The sequence below is a fragment of the Glycine soja genome, chromosome 1 (genome assembly GCF_004193775.1).
Source record: "Glycine soja cultivar W05 chromosome 1, ASM419377v2, whole genome shotgun sequence".
In the NCBI taxonomy this organism is placed as follows: Eukaryota; Viridiplantae; Streptophyta; class Magnoliopsida; order Fabales; family Fabaceae; genus Glycine; species Glycine soja.
This window is the reverse complement of record NC_041002.1, coordinates 53791637-53810117: the sequence shown is the minus strand read 5'-3', so window position 1 is coordinate 53810117 and position 18481 is coordinate 53791637. Positions and strand designations below refer to the sequence as shown.

The 18481-nt window shown below is 31.8% G+C and overlaps 2 protein-coding genes and 1 pseudogene across 2 annotated transcripts; 2 read left to right on the top strand and 1 right to left on the bottom strand.

Annotated features, from left to right (window-relative positions):
• The first annotated feature begins 2072 nt into the window (after positions 1 to 2072).
• On the top strand, positions 2073 to 5720 carry LOC114422812 (AT-hook motif nuclear-localized protein 8-like). Its single transcript, XM_028389351.1, has 5 exons — positions 2073 to 2684; positions 2776 to 2828; positions 2933 to 3064; positions 4826 to 4975; positions 5175 to 5720. Exons 1-5 carry the CDS (start codon positions 2291 to 2293, stop codon positions 5460 to 5462), a joined length of 1017 nt encoding a protein of 338 aa, XP_028245152.1. The 5' UTR covers positions 2073 to 2290; the 3' UTR covers positions 5463 to 5720.
• Positions 5721 to 8818: 3098 nt separating this feature from the next.
• On the top strand, positions 8819 to 9275 carry LOC114405828 (annotated as a pseudogene).
• Positions 9276 to 17242: 7967 nt separating this feature from the next.
• Positions 17243 to 18481, bottom strand: LOC114422802 (AT-hook motif nuclear-localized protein 23-like). The gene has a single exon (XM_028389339.1). It carries the CDS (start codon positions 18343 to 18345, stop codon positions 17593 to 17595), a length of 753 nt encoding a protein of 250 aa, XP_028245140.1. The 5' UTR covers positions 18346 to 18481; the 3' UTR covers positions 17243 to 17592.

Here is an 18481-nt window from a genome sequence, read left to right as displayed (position 1 = left end):
TCACGTTAGTGGGTATTAACCCCCTTTTATAACCACTACTCCCATCAAGTAGCAGTTAGCTCTAGAAACTTCTCCTATTAAGCCCAATTACAATTTAGCCCTTAATCGTTAATTATTTACTTATTAGTCCCTACATAAGTCACATGCCTCTCATATGAGACATTAATTCTTACAGTTATCACATAAGTCTATCACCTCTACAAAGAAGTCATCGATTTGGGGACAATTTGTTTTGAAAGTGATATATTGGTATCATGCAAAACAAGATATTCCGATACTCGATCCATAAAGATCAAGAGTTTCCTAAACCGACCAAGGTAGGAATGTCCCTCAAGGATTGGTAATGCGAGTGTGTAGAATGTGTCACCTTAACCAGGGTCACGTCATCCATGTGATGACAACTGTATAACTAATTTCCTCGCTCAAAATACAGTATAAAAGAGATTGACAGTTGGTATGAACACTAATTAACTCTCATTCTACCAATATATCTTAAGCTCTCACTAACTTGAGTGTCGGAGTTTATGTAGGCACCACAATGCTATTATACAGAAACTTTGTCACCACTGTGCACCGCCACTAAGATTGTAACACTCTAGATGAATCATACTGGAATGAGAGAGATTAAAAAACTGTGTAGATATGAGACTATATAATTGATGAAGACTTAAATGTTATTTACTACTATCTATACTAATAAGACGTATCTACTTTTCGATAATCCATCACATAAGAACTTTACATTTAAGCATGTTTGATTTGAAACAATTATGAGATATATGACTTTTTGAGAAGTTTACTGAAAAATGTAAGTGATGACAAAACACACTGAAAAGTCTCATGCTAATTTGTGGAGACAATCAATGAAGCTGAAAGAAATTGAGTAGTGTCATAATTGATTGTTGATGTCTCGCAAAAAATTGTATATGAAGGGTTTTGACTGGTGGAGAGTTTTGACCAACAAAAATATTTAATAAAGTGTTGTTGTATGAAGTATTGTAGTGTAAAATTTACTGAAAAGTCAATTATAGATATTATAAGGATCACTCTCACTTAATTGGATTTCTTCCACGTGAATTGAATAACATTGTTCCTAAATAATGATTATGATCATTTTTTTAATCTTTTCACTAGTCTCTTAATTAAGTTTGTTTATTTTTACTATCCGACTTTTAAATTTGTTATCACTAAAAACATGTCACAAACTGATACATTGATCGACTGCAATGTCTTATAATTAAACGTCTTTCGTCTGTGCCAATGAGGGTTCAACTACTTGCGTCGAAGCAAAATGAGGAGTGCACTTAATTCTGAATTCGGCAATGTAACAATACGAGCATGAGACCAGTGGACACCCAGCTAAGGTTATCGTAAAGTATTTTATAGGCAATATGAATAAAGTGTTATGTAATTTTCATCAAGCATCAATGATACAAATTGTTATATAATTTTTTCGTCAACGGATAATGGGACGGATAATGGAGGAAGAAGAAATCATGATTTAAATTATCCATTAATAAAAACTAACAAATTAATAATTAATATTAATTGATAAAAAATAATTTTTTATTCATTAACTTGTGAGACCCGTCCTAAAGATTTGTTATGCAATGCATTAGATATATTTATGCATAGATTATACGCTCATAGAGATTGCATAAATGTCAACGATTAATGTCAGGAGACGATTATCCTAGAAAAAAAGAAGTTAAACACTTGATCAATAGAGAAAGACAAAATGGAAAATTTGTGGTGAGTGGAACGGCCAAACTTATCCTTTATTGTAACAATATTTTTATACGGCATTTATAAAATAAATACTTAAATTAATAAAAAAATGGCTAATAGTTTAAAAAAATATTTACAATCTTTTAATATTTAAAAAATATAATCATAATTTTAATACATATGCTTATGATAAAAAAACTTTTAATACATGACAAGAACAAGTAAAATAAACATAGGGGATTTAGATGAGTTAAATATTTGGAGTAAATAATGTTTTTAATACTAGTTGAGTTGACAGAGAGCAGCAAGTGGGCAAGTATCGTATCGAAATCTTGTCAAAGGGTGATGACGAAACAAAAGTGAGAGAATAAAAACGAAATCTAAAAGTAAAACCCTAAATTAATACCCTGCCTCTGATGATGTGTTCCCTCCCTGCCCCTCGTGATTCTCTTATATATAACGCTCTTTCTTCTTCCTTCCTTCCTGCCACTCGCACCAATCACTAGGTGTTTGCATTCCCACACTCTCCTCATATTCCAACGCCTCCACTCCGCGATCCGCTATGGATTCTCGTGAACAGCCTCAGCCACAACCGCCAAACATGATGGTGGGACCCACCGTGTACCCTTCGATGTTGGCCCCCGCCACCGCTAGATTCCCTTACAGCAACAACAACAACAACAACAGCAATCCTCCTCCTCCTTCTTCGGAGCCTCTCAACAGCGACGCCAACACCAACCATAATAACAGCACGTTCGAGGCGTTGAAGCCTTGTGCGCTGGCCGCCTCGGAATCGTCGAAGAAGAAGCGGGGCCGGCCCAGAAAATACTCGCCCGATGGCAACATTGCGTTGGGCCTGGGCCCAACTCACGCCCCCGCTTCCTCCGCCGACCCCCCCGCCAAAAAACACCGCGGTCGCCCCCCTGGCTCCGGCAAGAAACAGATGGATGCTCTCGGTATCGCTCTTTCTTTCATCCCTTCCTTTGTTCGTTCCCTCGTGTTTTTCTTTGTTAATTTGTTCTGATCGTGTTTTTGTTTATTGCTAAGGCATTCCTGGAACTGGTTTTACTCCCCATGTTATCACCGCCGAAGTTGGCGAGGTATGCACTCATTGATCACAAATTGATAATGCACGATATTGCTGGTTATTTGTGTTGCAAATTCTTCTTACTTACCGGTGGTGTAATGTTTCTCTCGTTTGCAGGATATTGCTTCAAAGCTTGTGGCCTTTTGTGAGCAAGGACGTCGGACAGTTTGCACCCTTTCTGCTTCTGGTGCAATCCGCAATGTCACCATTCGAGCACCAGACATGCCTGCTGGTATTCTGGCCTATGAGGTACACCTTCCGCATCCTTTTACAATTACAATCCCTTTAAATAAAGTTTATCAACTGTCAAAAAGATTTTAAATTGTGGTCATGATTGTGATTTTGACGCCATTCTTGATTGATTGCACGCAACGATACCAGATTTTGGCCGTAATTGTGGTTGTGATGCCGCTGCAGTGAGCCCAAAAACCTTGACGTGTTGTGGCTGAAATTGCAGTCACGGACCATTTATTAAAATCATGACAACCGTATAAAACTTTTGTTATTCTATATTTGATTGGCAATGATCTGATGTATTATATGTTTGTTGGTGTGCTTATGTGCATTTTAACAGTGCTTTGTCATGCAGAATTTGTAAATACACTCGTCTATTATCTTTTGGCACATAATTAAAAATTTATGTTTACAAGAGTACGGCTAAGCTTTTTTATCGTGAAATCAATCAGAAACATTTATCTGAGATTCTGAATGCTATCTTTTTTTATTTCCTTCCTTTTTATTTTGTATCTTATATTTCTAATTTGATTTCATTTCTTGCATTTTTTTTATAGAAAAATTCATATGCTGTTTTTTGTGGGATTGCACTTTCGAATCTATCACTGGAACCATTTAGGTAGATCTGCTTCGAAAATTGTTATGGAAAGAAATATCAACTGAATTTTGGATACTCAATTAGGTTTAAAGCATAAATCAAAACAGAGTATGGCTAAGCTTTTAAACGTGAAATCTATTAGAAACATTTATCTGAGATTCTGAATGCCATCTTTTTTATTTCCTTCCTTTTTATTTGTATCTTATATCTCTAATTTAATTTCATTTCTTGCATTTTTTTAAGATCTTGCAGAATTTGAAGTGCCTGTCGCACACAATATTACTTTGTCACATAAGTTTGTCTCTTCTGGTGCACAACCTTATTATACCCTTTCTTCCCAGTATCAGTTTGGTCCAACAACTAAGGGTCTTTTATTGCTGATAAGTGTTAGGATGTTAAAACACTCACATAGCAATAGTACTAATGAATCCTTTAGCTATCATAATTTGATTTTCTTACTTGAAATTTATATATATACAATATTATATGTTCAGTTTTGTGCTTGCAGACTTACTTACGCACGTGTAGACTTGTAGTTACAGTGCTTCCTGACATATTATATCTTCAGATTATGAAATATACTCTTGGGCCTTCGCACTTCTTGCAAGTTTTTTGTGGTTGCGTGATAAGTGATAGCTTTTAGTTTGACTATGACCATCTAGAAGTGAAGATACAGCTTAGTGACTACTAGAACTGAAAATAATTGAATATACCAAACTTTTTTACTATCTTGTTATATTTTATTTTTAATACTGCTTAATACCATTTGCTGTATTGTTGATTTATCTCTTTATTGAATGCATTGAATGAAAACAACAAAAAAGTAGAATTGGGAATACAAATGAACAGGCTTACCCTTGGGTCTTGGTTAAACCTTTTCCAAATAGAATTGCTCAAATTTGTGATTTACATGTGTTAAGGCTGCTGTGTTTGAAACCTACATTTTCTTGTATTTGCTTTTATTGAAGGCTACTTTACTTCCTATCTTCCTTACACTCACCTAATTGGTAAGGTGCAGTGATTTAAAGACGGGGTTTAAATGTCACCAATAATATTTTTTATTTTCCTGAGAAGGAGCCAAGTTTAGCTGCATCTTTAGTTCTTATGCTTAAGTTTAATTTTACGTACAAGTTCGTGTTTAAGTTTAATTCACTTCACTTGATGTCTTTTCATTACAGGGTCAATTTGAGATCATATCACTTAAAGCTGCTACGCTACAATCTGACAATAACAGAATGGCTGCCTTGAGTGTGAGCATAGCAGGTCCTGATGGACGATTATTGGGTGGCGAAGTTGTTGGAGCCCTTACTGCAGCAACGGCGGTGCAGGTATTGCTCTCAAATGGTAGAAAGTTTATGTCAAATTGTAAACAATGGAACTACATTTGAATTTTTTTTCCTGCCTATATAGAGTAAATTGTGTTTGTGTATATAAGTAGTTCTTGGGTATTGGAGAGTTTTTTTTCAGCATGAAGGAATGATCTAACTCCGATGCATTATTTCTGTGACTTAAAAAAATCATCAACAGGTAATTCTGGGTAGCTTTATTGCTGATGGAAAAAAGTCTAGCTCAAGTAACCTGAAATCTGGACGTTCTTCGACGCCATCATCTCAGATGTTAGCCTTTGGTGCTTCTCCGACTCCAACTACTCCTACCTCTCTAGGGCCTTCAACTGATTCATCTGAGGATAATGAGAATAGTCATTTTAGTAAGGGGCCAGGTGGCTCAGGACTCTACAATAATAATGCTAGTCAGCCCATTCATACCATGCCCATGTACCAACATCAACTATGGGCTGGCCATACTCAGCAGTGATGATGCGTTTTTAAGTCCAACACTGCAGAAGCAGGGTATTGGCATGATGATTCTTCAAAGTAGTGGCCAGTGGTCAAATTCCAAAATATAACATGCATAATTTGGTTTTGGGACTCCGATTTTAGGAGAATCTATCTTAAGGTCTAAATCTATTGACCTTCATTTTCCTGTGGATTAGGATTTTCAAATTATAATTTATAATTTAAACAGTGTTAGCGATTATAGCTTTTGATTATTTGAGCTTGTTACCGATTTGGATCCGCATGCGTTTATATTAGATATATGAATTGCGTTCCCCTTAACCGAGCAGCAGCATATTCCTTGATGTGGGATATAAAATATTTGTTACAAGCCGTTTGTTTCAGGTTATCGAGGAAGATTCCCGGAAATGATCACTTGGGAATATCACATTCCCACGCATGTTACAAGTTTTGGATAAATATTCTCAGGAATATTTGATTCCAAGAAATATGGAATACACATGTTTTTGTTATTTGCTTTCTTCACATCTTCAAAATTTCCTAATGACAATCAAACATGTTTATGGGAATAATATTTTTATGCATTACATTTCTAGAAATATAATTTTTGAAAATATAATTTTATAACTTGACATAGGATTTTTTTTTGCCGTAACCCTATTTGTGAAACAAAACTAAGCTATGATAGCATTATTCTATTTCAGAGAGTAAGTTGCAGATAAGTTGCAGAGGAGATGCAACTCATAATCAAATGAACAATTTTATCAGGAAAACCATAAAACTGCAATAAAATTATTGTCCCAAGTAAAATCTGTTTTAAAATCTTACTAAGATTATATACATTATATTATGGTTTTTAAATTTTTGGATAGTTATTTATAAATAACTATAAAGCATACCACATTTTGTCATATTGTCCAACTAAAATATACATCATATAGAATTTATATAAAATAACTAAAAATATAAAATTAAATTCATAAAATTTAAGTCTAAAAATTTAATTATAAAGTATTAATGTTTTGGCATAATTAACTTCTTACTTGAAAAAGTAGATTATTTTAATTTATAGATAGATATATATTAGGTTCAACACTGCAGAAGCAGGGTATTGGCATGATGATTCTTCAAAGTAGTGGATACTGGCTAAAGTCAAATTCCAAAATCTAACATGCATCATTGGTTTTGGTCGGGACTGATTTTAGGAGAATTTATTTAAGGTCTAAATCTACTTAGCTTCATTTTTCTGTGGATTAGGATTTTCAAATCATAATTGAAACAGTGTTAGCGATAATAACTTTTGGTTATTTGAGCTTGTTACGGATTTGGTCATTTGGATCCGCATTCGTTCACAAGATATATGATGCGTTCCCCTTACCCGAGCAGCATATTCCTTGACATGCTTGTTTGTTAGTTACTTGGTTTCATTATAAATGTTTTAAAATCTAATCATATGTGCCTTGTATAAGTATAGCCAAATTTTGTTAAAAAAAGAAGATAAAAGGAATTTTTATTTTATTTTTAATTTTATCAAGGAGCCTTACGGCAAGACATTAATTTGCTTAAAAGATAAAACTAACCTCAATCGAAGCTCAACCTCTTCGTGGCATCATGTAATTCGGTCAGTCAAAATATTCTTTGCGGCATATATGTTGCTTCTACGTTTTACTGGCGTGAACAACATTACCTAACTCATATTAAGTACTAGATATAGATGTAATATCCTTTCACAAATTTATTTGAATATGAAAATATAATTTAAATATATAAACATATGTAAGGGATATAGTTTTTATCCATTTATAACTTATTATAAATGATTTTAAGATATTATACTCTTTATTTTCTTAAGATTAATAATATCAAGTGTCAACCTTTTTTTTTTTTTAACGAGATTGATTGAAACTTGAAAGCTAATATGGCCTAAAATGATGTAATAATACTGTTAAGAAATTGTCACTGGTTCACACTGCGTTTGCTATTAAGTATTGATGGAGTAATGTAACATAAATGCCCATAGACATTGCTAACCATTAATTTAATATTGATATCTTGAGAGCCTTCAGGTAAAGTAACCATCAATTAAAAGTTTGTTAGGAATATATTTTTAAAAACAATTATTTTAAAATAAATGATTCCAGCTATACATAAAACATAAAAGTATGCAAATGACATTTTTAATTGTTTTTCATTGTACCTTCTAAGAGAGATAATTTTATTTGAGTTGTAAATATTCATAGCATGGTGCAGTTAGCTCTCAACATTTTTTTCCCCTTTCGTATACAAGATTCATTATCAAACTTGTTGCTAAAGGGCATACTTTGATAAGTCATTGGTCTGCGCTTGGTGGATAAATATGAAAAACTAGAGCACTTAATGTGCCCAAAATCACGTTGATTGATTATGGAATGGATATGGATTAGAAATCTATACTTTAAAACGCGTTTACCTAATTTTTTAACAACTCTAACTAAAATCACTTTGAAATCTTCGTTTTCATCTATTAATTAATAACTACGGGGTGTGCATACAATGCACATGCCTATGCGTTGTTTTTCTACAAACAAATCCCAGAAGTGTAACTTCAAATCTAGTCTAGTATGCTAATAGTAATCTTATGTCTTTCCTATGGGATAGGAACAATATACATTACCATCGACTACCAAATTAAAACAATATTTAGTTCTTTTGACCCAAAAATAACAAATAATAACATTATGATGAATAATTAGCCAACCATGCATAAATACGGAATTTGTCAATTAATCATTGCAATAAATGTGCTTGATAGTCGTCATTTATGCTGTCTGCGGAGAACTAGATTTAATCGCAAACGAGTGAGTTCATAATGTCAAGGATTATTATTATTGTTGTCATAAAACTATGATGTATCCACAAGAGTTCTTTATGAATATGATTCAGCCTGGTAGTTTTATACATTTATTTCAAGCAATTGAAATTGCTTATATAAGAGTGTTATTAAATATAATTTCATAATTTATTGTCTTGTTAACTATTTAATTTTTAAACAAATACTTTTTTTTTTAACAAAGGTGCCTATATAATTCTCCACTGTCTACATGGTTATTCGGAGGCAAGAAACGACAAATAGTTGGATTTTTATTTTTTTTTTTACTTTTGATTTTTAAATGCAAAATCAAAATCAAAATCCAAGGGATCCTTTCTCCAACGGCTACACGCAAGTCATGACCGAAATATACATCCAAAGTAACCCTTTCTTTTTCAATATGGTCACCTAAATAATTCAAAAAAGAAAATTGATTTTCTGTTGTTGTTATGTTACATTAAAGTCCCTTACATTACACCAAAACTTTATTATATATATATATATACTTACATTAACTCGTGGGTGGTTCTAGAGGCATATCCATGGATTGTTTGGTGATGCCAGTTTCATTGATCCGGCGTCGTTCGACGGGTTGACGGGTGGGTTACATGGCACTTCCGAAGAGAGTGTTTCTGGTGGAGCCTTTCATATTTGTGGATCACATGTTGTGGCTCATGCACAACGATGCTTCTTCTTTGTTCCAGCTCAATTTGAAGGAGATTATATAAAAGTAATCGCAGCTACTCTGTTTTATAAATTCCCGATACGGAAACAACACTTACTATTATATATAACATGGTTTATTTACCAAATCTCGTTCTTATGCCTAGCTCACTTTTCATACCAATTTATCTCTCAGATCTCATCTTTAATTATGTGAATCGAATAAACGGAAAAGGGTACTTGGTCTATGTCCCACACACCACCATGTTTTATTTATCTTGAGGTTGTCAAAATCGAAGAGTTGATATTTCATTTCATTCAGGCAGGCTCTGAAATGTTTAATTTAATGTATTGCGATTCATTAGTTAATTTCAATTTTAATCTCAAATCTTTCTTGTCAGTGTTATTATTTACATGTCATGAATGTTGTCAAATTCATGTTCAGCACTTATGTGGCTCCTCTGAATTTAGGGACTACGTGAGTGCTCATCACTCATCCTCCACTTCTTTACGTTGAGAAAAACATCACGGTAGCTAAAATGGATCGAGAAGAACTACATCCTTCATTATCACTTTTTCTGCTAAATGAAGTTTCGACTTGAGAGTCTTTTCAACAGCATCATAGTAACTAAAATTTCTGTCGCGTCCAAAAGACACTTGAAAGGCATCCTAAATTGTAGGTCACCTGTCAATAATCAACTGCCCTCTACTTGCCTTGAAAAGAAACTGTTTATATATATATATATATATATATCTTTTTCCCTACAAAGGCTACAATTATTTTTTTTACAACAATTAGATACACATTAATGAATTATGCCGATAATCAAAATGAAATTTTAATTTTAATTGGACAACAGTACAAAAAATATATTTAAGGAGACATTTGTTTCATGTTTTAAAAATATTTTCAAAATTACCTATTTTCAAAAATATTTAAGGAGAAAGTAATTGACTTCAACAAAGGGTCCAACAAAATGTGGAGCTGAGGTTGGCCCAATACTGTACTAGCAGATTTGGGTGACGCACTGCAGCTGCTCTTTCATGTCCTCCCATCTAGATTTTTTTACTTGAAAATCCCCATAAGGTCATTATGTCTCAGCCATCCAAAATTTAATAACAAAGAAAAAAACATGAAAACAATATTTGATTAATAGCACCATATTGCAATTTTTTTTATCGGCTAAAAATTCTATTACCTTAATTCCAATATATTTTTCCTTTTTTAATGGAGCTTATAATTAAATTCCACCAGCTGAAGAAAATGGCAATTTGTAATATTCCCTTCGCCGAGTGTGCGAACGAAAGTCAAAAGCTAAGCAAGTTAAACAATGAACTGCCTCCAGAAACTGGATAATTTTGAGTGAACAAAAAGAGGAGGGAAAATGAAAAGAAAAAGAAAAAAAGTTCAGGCAAGCACAAAATCAGCTTTGACTTTTATATATATATATATATATATATATGAATCAGCTTTGACTGAAACTTGGTTATTTTCTACATCCTTTATTGTTCTAACAACTTCGGTTGAACAGAATTATATGGGACCTAAATTTGAACATTTCAGCCACAGTTATTTCGAACTTTCCCAACATTGGATAATAAATACTATTTTTTTATTGGCTACGTACAATTGAGTTGGGTTTCATCGTGTACAAGTGGATCAGCCTTATTGAAAAGACTAAGTACGTTTGGATAAATTTATCCAGAAATATTTTTAAGAAAAAAATAATTTTTTTTATAAATTAAAATGAGCTTATGAATAGGTTAAAATTATATTTTAGAGAAATTACATAATTTTTTTATACAAATTACCTTATGCAAAAAAATTATGTATATATTAATTTTAACTTATAAAAAAATCATTTTATTTTTCTTTCTCAGTCATTTTTTTCTTAAAGAAGTTTATCTAAATAAACCCTTGATTCTTGAAAGTCATAACTCCTATGTCACTTCCCCCAAATTTAATTTCCAGTCCAACACCATTAGTGCCTAAGAGAGTCTGTTTGACTAGCGAGGGGTCAGTTGAACTTCTTTACATGTCTATAATAATTCATCCACGGCTTTACATTATATAAGTTCAATACTCAAGTGCAGTTCATATTTAATCATTATTAATACTTTACCAAAATACGTTGATTTGAGCTTTAAAGTATGTTTTGCAAATATTTTGCCTTCATGGCTAGGGTTATTAAACAAATTTTGAACTCAACTGGTATCGAACTAATCTGTATTATAAAAAATGAACTGTTTTGAATAAAAAATTGAACTAAACTGTTTCATAGTTCAGCTTTTTTGAACTGGTTGAACAAATTTGAACGGTAATCTATGAAATTAAAAAATATAAAAATTCTCTTCAAATAAGATACTTATTGAGAACAATTCAAATAATTCACAGTAATTCGGAGTAGTGTGATTCAATCCATTTCTTTCAAACTGTTTTTACAATTCAGTTTAATTTTTAAACAATTTAATTTGTTCACCCCTAAATTTACAACTACTTTTGATTACTAGAAAGAAACAGTAAACCAAATAAAAGTTAAACTTGACATGTTCAATATTGGTACAATAAACTAGGGGTTGGTGATCCTTCTATCCTACTAAGTCATTCAGTCTAAAAAGACTTTTAATGTTTAAAAAATTTAAATTCAATGTATAATTGTATATATAAAAAATATTTTGTTAACAAGTATTTTCTTTCATCCTCTATCTTTCTTTTTTAAGCAAAACGGCTTAAAGGCCAACACAAAAATAAAAAGTAACCGATGTACATACAGTATTAAGTATACTTTATTATTAAATACTTTTAATTATTTAAAAAGAAGCATTAATTACTTTTGTATCTTCTACTCAATAAACAATTCTTTTTCTAAAGAAAACTATAGCATGTATATGATTAACATTTGCCTATAATAAATTAGAGTATTCATTTTTCAAAGTAAAATGATATTTTTATTATTTGAATACTCTTTTCTTTTTTTAATCCACACATGACTTTTTCGTTGAAAAGTAAATCCAGTGATTTACTTTTACTTCAATTTTTAATTATTTTCATTCACCTTTGATTTTCTATCACTACCTTAATCAAACATCACTAAAGTAGAAATATTATAAAAATAATTAGTATTATATGTCCTAACAATTTTCTTTCTGCACACATCACAAATAAAAAATTTAACACATCAATTAACCATACTTAAAGAACTAAATATCTTCCAACTTGGTCAAAATTTAAAGCATGAAATCTTAAGTACTCACAAACTATTATTTGTTAACAAATCGCAAAAAAAAAAAAAAAATCCTAACATCAACAATCATACGATTTTTTTCTTTAAATAATTTTCATTTATTTACTAATCTTCCTAAAACTATGGATTACTATATTATTATTTCGTATATACTTATGATTACTTCCAACCATATTTTTTGTGGATATTATAAACAAGTTAATCAACTTAATCTGCAGCACCTTTTGGAGTTACGACAACATCATTACCAGAATATTATAACATAAAATCATGAAGATTCATGTTCATATGTTGCTACATATACAGAAATAAACATAAATGTTCATCATGACTTAAATTTAATATTGTTCTCATGCCATTTCTTATTTGATGTTCGATTAATAAACTCAAGTTACTTCGTAATAACACTTTGACATCATGATTGTTTCGGCCTCATCCATCGTGACCGCTATAGGACAAAACCATATTTATATAAACAATCCTCGAAACGTGGTTATGTTTAATCACTATATAATATATAATTAAATACAAACAAAAAACTATTATTTGTTTAAGAAATATAAAATTCAACATCTGTATATAGTATTATTATATGGAAATAGATAAAAGAAGTTGACAGGTTAGAAACAAATGGGTGTAAGCATTAGGATAAAATATTACATTGCACATACGACTTAGTCAATCTGATTCCTTTATCTAAATCTTATTAATAATATACTTTTCTTACTTAATTATTAACCACACTTGCGCCAATTTGTTTATGTTAATTGACAGAAACTGGAATCTTTCTTCCCAGCTACCCTTCAGGTGTCGTATAACTCTTCTCTCTCTATGTATTCTCTGGTTCGTCGTTAACCTTATAATAATACAGTATTATAATACACTTTTTCATAAAACTGGAATATGTTCCCTCAAGATAAAGTCATTAATTTTTGTGGGATAATTATTTCCGGATACTTATGCGATTTAATAACTTTCTCAATTCATTCGTTTAAAAGAAAAACAAATTACAAATATGAAGTTCTGAACGGCCGCCATTGGATAACCAAAAAACACCAGAGGGAGTATTAAAATATAGATATTGCTAATAAGTGGTATGAGGATGTTGAATAAAAAATTAAAAAAATATTTATTATAAAAATTATAAGAAAATGTAAAAAAGTTATAGATAATATAATTTTACACGTATGAATAAAAATATTTTTCTTTTTAATTTGGATAAATAATTATTTTTGTTTCTAAATGTGTAATTCGTTGACAAATACATTTATGGAAGATGAAAATATAAAATTTAGTCCCCGAAAGTGTAAAAAGTGCAACAAATATATTCGACCATTAACTTTCGTCCGTCATCATTAATAAAATAACTTACATAACATAGATAGACGAATTTATCATTGAAATGATTCTCAACATGATCATGCTAACTAGATTGAATGAAAATGTCAGTAAAATATCATTTTTGGACGTAAATGTCAATAATTTTTTGTTAGACGAAAAATATCAATATTTTTTATTGAAAAAAAATGTCAACAAGTTGTTTTGGACCTAAATGTCAATACGTTCTATTAGACCAAAATACCAATAAGTTATTATTATTGGACGAAAATGTTAGTAATTTTTTATTAGACCTAAATATCAGTATGTTTCTGTTGGACTAATTTATTAGACCCGAAATTTCATTTCATTTAAGAGTAAAATATAATTTTAAGATAAATTTTTATCATTTTTTATCGTTACAAACATAACATTATCATAATCACTTAAAAAAAATATATTGACAAATATAATTTAAAACAAACGTAATAATAACGATAATATTAATTATCATCCATAATTTTTCTCACAATAGAAATTATCCAAAATAAACATTATACCAGTTTACCAAAATAAACATTGTAACAATGTATCAGTTATTATAAATTTTTTCAAATTATAATAATTAGTCACAATCTACTATAAATAAAAGATAAAAATATATTTCATATTTCACTTTTTTGAATCTTGATTATTTTATTAACGGTAATAGATGAAAGTTAACGTGTGGATATATTTGTTGTACTTTTTACACTTTTAGGGACTAAATTTTATATTTTCATCTTTTAGGGACACATTTTTTAACAGAATGGGAAGATAAAAAGACAAGAAAATATTATATGACAAATATGACTTATGTTGACAATTAGAAATATCCACGTTAACAATCATTTTAATGATAAATTCGTTTCTCAATGTCACATAGACAATTTTATTAAACGAAAGTTAACGGTCATTTGTCACATTTTTTACACTTTTAAAAATTAAATTTTATATTTTCATCTTTCAAGAACACATTTAGGAGCGAATTACACATACAAAAATTACTATTTATCCTTTTAATTTCTTAATCAATACTTAAAACACTTGTTATCGTTTGTCTTCATTATCTCTGTTATGAATTTCTGTGTCAATCAATATAAATGCGGTACTTTTTTCATCAATGCGACTTCAAACCAGTTGGTAAAAGAGGAGGCTGAATTTTGCTAGTCTACGACAGACTTTGAAAAATAAGGAAGTTTGACCTATAAGAAATCCGGATCAAGCTAGCTAAAAGAATGAGAAGCAAACTCTTCATTCACACTTGATTAAAGTCAAGAATATTAGGCAAAATGAAATGTCTGCATTGCAAATTGGGGATGTTTTTGGGTGGAGAGATGTTAAATACAAAATAATAAAATATTTATTACTTCTGATCTATTTTTAGAACCTAATTGGATTATTTTTTGTTAAATAAATATGTATAGTATATTTTTATTTTTTTAATTTTTTTAATTTACAAAACAAATAATAATCCTTAACATGAGTAAAAAATATAAAAATATTAATTATAAAAAATATATTAAATAAAATAATATAAAAAAAATATTAAATAAAAAACATAAAAAATACATTAATTCATTAAATAATTAAAATAAATATTATTTACGAAATCATAAATAGTTTCTGAGCTTAAAAAAAATACACTCTTACAACTTTAGAATCATGTTGAAAAAAAATTAAAAATTAAAGTTGTAAATTTTTTTTGACTTCAATGAAAAAAAATCAATTCAGAAGTTATAGATTAACTTATGATTTATTTCTTTTTTTTGAATATCAATTTAAATTTTACTCCTATTTAATAATTTTTTTTAAAAAAATACCCTCTTTTCGTCATTTGGCCAGCAATGAAGCATGCATATGCTTGAAACAAAGTGCTTGATGGAATCAAATGCAACTGTGGGAGTGGGAGGACAACGAAGCGCCGTTACAGAAAGCGTGGTACGGCTTCACTCTGTGAGCTCACAACCAGCACTTGCTCCATCGTTCAGTGGAGAATAATTAAAGTCATCATCATGTTGACATAACATCTTTGCATTATTTAAGTCGTGAGCGCCGGAAACCTAGCTACCTTTTCCAACCAAAGATAAATATAATTTTATTAGGTCGGAGTATTTCTAATTAACCCCTTCAAGCTACTCAAAAAACAAGGTCACATATTGTAAGATCAGAGCGATTCCGGCCGGGAAAAAGGGCTTAGAATGCAATCAATATCCCACAATTTATAATTATCTTGACAACTAGCATGCGTAAGCGTTTCTAACCATTTGAAATTATGATTATTAAGCGAACGAAGTAACCAAATATTTTGATAGGGGTAGCCGCTTCAACATGTGGAGGGCAATATGATGTTATAATTAATATCCCTCAGGCACTGTTTGATTGAAACGCTTCTCCATTGCCCTCCTAAAAGATTGCAGATTGGTGCTGTTTGGGCTGTGATTTCATCAATTATCACCATAAGATCCATGATCCAAGTTTAGGTTAGGGTAAATGCCAGCATGCAGAAACGACTCATTTTTCCTTAATCAGATTAAATGTTTTACCAAAAGATTAATACTACTAGTAGCCAGCAGAACTGGCTTCTCCAATTTATCACTTACTCTAATATGTTTCACTGTACGTTTAATCTGGCTATATATGAATTAATGATAAGAAAAATTGAAGGTTCAACTAATACATTATAGAAAAGAAAAGAAAATGAATCAAGGAGATAAAGTAAATCAATCTTCTTCCACATATTAAAAACAATTTAATATAATTTACCTTTTTCTAAAGCTTATTCATCTCTAGCTAACTTCTCTATATAATATCTATAAACTTAATAGAACTCCGCATTATTGCCTTAAACAAAATCTAACAAATTAAAGTTTATTCAATTGAAAGTTCTCATAAGTTACAAGTCAAATTCGATTAACTTAAATCGTATTAAAATTTGATAATATTGAAGGAAACCCAGTTTGACTTCCATATCTAAACAAAAAGAACTAGGAAAGCATGATGCATGCATATAATAACAATAGAGCTATAGCTACGATAAACATACACTATAATCAGAAGTTGAGTTTCTCAAGACTCGTTAAGACTGGTAGATGCAGAGGAAAACTTTTGAAGACTATAAATAAGTTCGCCTGAAGCAAATAATAGAGAAGCTAGTAGTCATGCGTAAAGATTCGTTGAAGCAAAACTGTTTAGTTCATGTAAATGTATGAATGTTGAGCAGAAGTAGCTAGAAATTCTTCTAGACTGGGAAGGAAGAAAACACTTTCCTCTTAATGGCAAGCTAGTTACCTCAATATCCACCGTTAATTAATCTATAAATTCTATGCCTAATATGGCCCACCCTTATTTTCTTTAAAATCCCTAGCAATACTTAGGCATATATATATATATATATATATATATATATATTAAATTAACATATTTAATTATCATTTGATATAATTTGTTACTCGTTAAACCGACAACTTATGTTGGGGAGATGGTATTTAAATTTTAAAATATATATAAGCCGACTAGCAAGTTGATGATCGTATGAAATATAGCGGGGGGAAATGGCTGGTTTTATATTAGCGATTTGAAAGTTATTGCTTCATGTTTAACATATTTGTTGTTCGAAACATGAGGGTAGTTAGTGCAAGTGAGCTGAATCACTCAAATATCGAATACGAAAAAGGAAACAACAAATTAAGATAATATAAGTCATTTCATATACATAGCTCCACAATAAAGAAGAATCTCAAAAAGAGAAAATCAAAACTACACTAATTAAATAGAACAAGTACAACAACACAAATTAAGGCAACACATCCTTCTTAACATGAACCAAAAAAAAAAAAAAGATTGAACAAGGGGAGAAGAAACAAGAAGAAGAAGAAGAAAATCATATATATATTTATGTAATTAAAGTCCATGAATTGGCTGACCTGATTTGAAGAAATTAAGCATTGAAAGAGCTAGCTACTTGCGATGAACATCTTCATTGTTGGTTGGCAACATCCAATGACATTAGATTAAGATTTGAGAGTGATGGTGGATCAAAATGGTGAACGTGTAGTTGAGTTTCCCGCCCAGGCATCCACAGGCAACTGAACATTCATTGGCAAATTGAAGAAAGGAAGTCCCGAAGAAGGATCATGATAGGGGTTACTATTATTATTGTTATTGGCAGCAGCACCAGAAATCTGAACCTGTTCTTCTTCTTCCTCCAACGGTAACCTTTCATAAGCCACGTTCGTGAACGACGCCGCGATCACAATTACCGGTCCCGCCGCCGTCAACTCTCCTACCACACTCCCACCCACCACCTGCCCCTGTCCTCCGGCGAGGTATATGCTGAGACTCGTCGCCCCCGGAGGAGCCGGCGGAGGAAGGAACGATCCCGTCAGGGAGAGTATCTCGAACCTGCCGTGAAGCGTGGCCACCGCGCCCGCCGACGCCGGCTGCCGCAGGCTCACATTCGTGACCGTTCCGCTGCCGCTGAGGATACAGATCCCGCGCTGGCGGCGGCGCGCGTAGCTGGCGACGCTTTCGAAGACGTCGCAGCCGCTGGCGACTTCGAGGATGTGGGCGCGGAGGGCGTTGGCGCTCTCCCGCGTAATGATGACCGGCGGCTTGGGCTTGTTCTTGGAGCCCGCAGGACGCCCCCGCGGGCGGCGCCCCACCACGTCGCCCTGCTGGGGCCCATCTTGGGGTTTGGCGTCTTCCTCGGATTCTTGTTGTTGGTTGAAGTCTGGTCTGTGGAGACTTTGGACGAAGCGTGAAGCCGTGCCTAAATCCAAACCAGCCATAGACACATCAAAAAGAAAAACACGAATATAGTAATTTATTTTTCTATATGGGTAGGAGGGAGAGGAAGCTTGTGTTCTGAGTGGTTTAATTGATAAAGATGGATTTAAAAGAGATTAAGGAGATAATTAATATGAA

Coding starts and splice junctions, on each gene's coding strand:
- LOC114422812 (XM_028389351.1), top strand. CDS start 2,291: ATGGATTCTCGTGAACAGCCTCAGCCACAACCGCCAAACATGATGGTG. Junction 2,829..2,932: donor TCACCGCCGAAGTTGGCGAG/GTATGCACTCAT, acceptor TCTCGTTTGCAG/GATATTGCTTCAAAGCTTGT. Junction 4,976..5,174: donor CTGCAGCAACGGCGGTGCAG/GTATTGCTCTCA, acceptor AATCATCAACAG/GTAATTCTGGGTAGCTTTAT.
- LOC114422802 (XM_028389339.1), bottom strand. CDS start 18,345: ATGGCTGGTTTGGATTTAGGCACGGCTTCACGCTTCGTCCAAAGTCTC.